The sequence below is a fragment of the Tarenaya hassleriana genome, unplaced genomic scaffold (genome assembly GCF_000463585.1).
Source record: "Tarenaya hassleriana unplaced genomic scaffold, ASM46358v1 Cleome21, whole genome shotgun sequence".
Classification (NCBI taxonomy): Eukaryota; Viridiplantae; Streptophyta; class Magnoliopsida; order Brassicales; family Cleomaceae; genus Tarenaya; species Tarenaya hassleriana.
This window is the reverse complement of record NW_010965451.1, coordinates 620,304-622,828: the sequence shown is the minus strand read 5'-3', so window position 1 is coordinate 622,828 and position 2,525 is coordinate 620,304. Positions and strand designations below refer to the sequence as shown.

Sequence of the window (2,525 nt, the reverse complement as noted above, 5' to 3'; positions counted from 1 at the left end):
CGGATTTTTCGTAAAATGTTTTGGGTTTTGACTTTTTTTTTCCCCGAAAATATTTTGGTCAACCAGGATTTCAATATGCAGGTTTCTTTTTCGTTGGTAAATTAATTGTCTTAATACCCTTGTATTTGACTTTTTGCCATTCTTTTGGTTCAAAAGTCAAATCTTAATTAAATGTTAGACTCTTTTTCTTTCTTTTTTTTTATCTATAAAATCTCATTTCTCTTTTTCGAACTTCCAAATTTGCAAAAAAAATTTAGTGATGACGGCATATTTATACACACATAATTATAATTATAGATCTATAATATATTTTCATATTAAGCTACGAAAAAGAAATGGATTTACACTAATAATTCAAGGTCTGGAGCTTGAAATTCAGAATTTCTAGTGTACATAAGTTTAATCAATCGTATCTTCTATTAGTACAATTTTGGTTGAATTTCGATATGAACGTATGTTGTAAACGTATAGATACGTATTCCCGTGAAATATGTATGGCGTGGTTTGGACTGACTTTTGAGACAAACGTTGACATGGACCGTCTACGCGATACAGATTAATATAAATGACAAGTGGTCCCACATTAAAATCAAACGGTGACGTCATTACACACTGCACTGCCCTGTATTGCTGACGTGCGCCGACTCTCCACCATTTATCGCACGACTAATTTCTTTTAATAATATATATATTTTTTTATCCGTAGAATGTTTTTCTCTTTGGAATTTCTGGACCATCCGTCTCGGTGGAATATTTCAATCAATATTTTAATTCGGGTATATTAAAATATAATTTATGAAATCAAATGTTAATCAATCCGATGAATCGATTTTAATCAAATATTGAAAATTATTTATTTTAAAAATTAAATTCATAAAAATCAAATCTAATATCATAATAACTTAAAAAATATTTTTAAACATCAAATTTAAACAAGATTCCAATAGAACCCCGTATTAATTAAAACCATACAAAACCGAATAAAATAATTTTATAAAGTTAACCTAAAATCTCAAAAATCTCTCTCTCTCTATATATATATATCTATGATTTGATGATTTTCAGATATTTTGATTATAAATTTAATATTCATTTCAATTCGGGTTTGTGTATATATATAATGAAATAAATTATTTAATTTACCATCCTCGTTTATCATTTCCTCAAAGGCGGATAGTAAAACTCTTATAAATGCAAACTTTAATAATTCATTTAATATATTTCTATATTTTATACGAAGAAAAAACGTTCTACTTTATTATTTTCGACCAAAAAAAAAAGATGGAAAATTCGTGTCGTATTCGTGATTCACGACACTAGAGATTTAGTTCGGAGGAGGAAAAATAAGTCCAACGCTACGGTGACGCAATAACGCGTCACCCACAGTTACTGTGATGCACTTCGTACGTCACCGTCGTTGACGTTAGACTTTCCTCCGCCGACCCTCCACTTACGCGTACGTCTCCTCGTAATCATAATATAACACCACCACCTGTTGTCTCTCCCTATGCTCTCAATTTTCTTTTCATCACTCTTCGCAAATGCTGGGGCTTAGGGTTTCTCCTCGTACAACGCCTTTTCATCAAAACGCAGCGTTTCCGAAACGCGAAACGCTCGAAAACGCGGGTGACGACGACGTTGAGAAACTCGTGGCGGAGAACGCGTTGATTGTGATTGGACGTCGGGGCTGTTGCATGAGCCATGTTGTGAAGAGACTGCTTCTAGGGCTGGGAGTTAACCCTTTGGTTTACGACGTGGACGAAGATAGAGAAGAGGGCGTTGTTCAAGAATTGGTTAGGATCAACGTTAGCGGCGTTAGTGGCTGTGGGAGTGGTGAGAAGGTGGCGTTACCGGCGGTATACGTCGGGGGGAAGTTGTTTGGAGGTTTGGATAAGGTTATGTCCACTCATATCTCCGGTGAGTTAGTTCCCATTCTCAAGGAGGTTGGGGCTTTGTGGCTGTGAAAAATCTAATATCATGTTGTTGAATTTGATGGTTTTCTACTTTGTTAATTAGTCTTCGTTTTGTTTTTTTAATCAGATTGTATAATAAAAAAAATTGGATAGTTCATTATATATGTCTATATTATATATATATATATATACTGATGCAATTATTTTGAAATATGTTTATGTAATTCATATAAATCTCGTTTTTAATATGAACGTTTTGCATTCTTCTTCTTCATTAAAAAAGGCAAATTGAATCCATAAAACGGTTTTGCCTCACACCTTGTATTTATACTAATACATATATATATGTATGGACGGAGCCATTTGTATTTGGGGGGTGGGGGGGGGGGGCCAATTGTCCCATCTAGCTAACAAATTTTTTTTTTTTTCAATTTTAACCCACTTTTCAATTGGAAAAATCCGAAATACCCTTTTCGTTTTATTTTTTGCGACCTTATTACGACTAACATATAACTGATGTACCACTAAAATAAGACAGATGATTTTTTTACCACCTTTTTTAGAATCAATTGTAATTATATTTAGAATTAATTACGAAGTCGTAATAACGAA

The 2,525-nt window shown here is 33.1% G+C and overlaps 1 protein-coding gene across 1 annotated transcript; it reads left to right on the top strand.

The window, feature by feature from the left end:
- Positions 1-1,504: 1,504 nt before the first annotated feature.
- Positions 1,505-2,085, top strand: LOC104814233 (glutaredoxin-C9-like). Its single transcript, XM_010542167.2, has one exon. The coding sequence runs from the start codon at positions 1,542-1,544 to the stop codon at positions 1,962-1,964; it is 423 nt and encodes a 140-aa protein (XP_010540469.1). The 5' UTR covers positions 1,505-1,541; the 3' UTR covers positions 1,965-2,085.
- Positions 2,086-2,525: the final 440 nt, after the last annotated feature.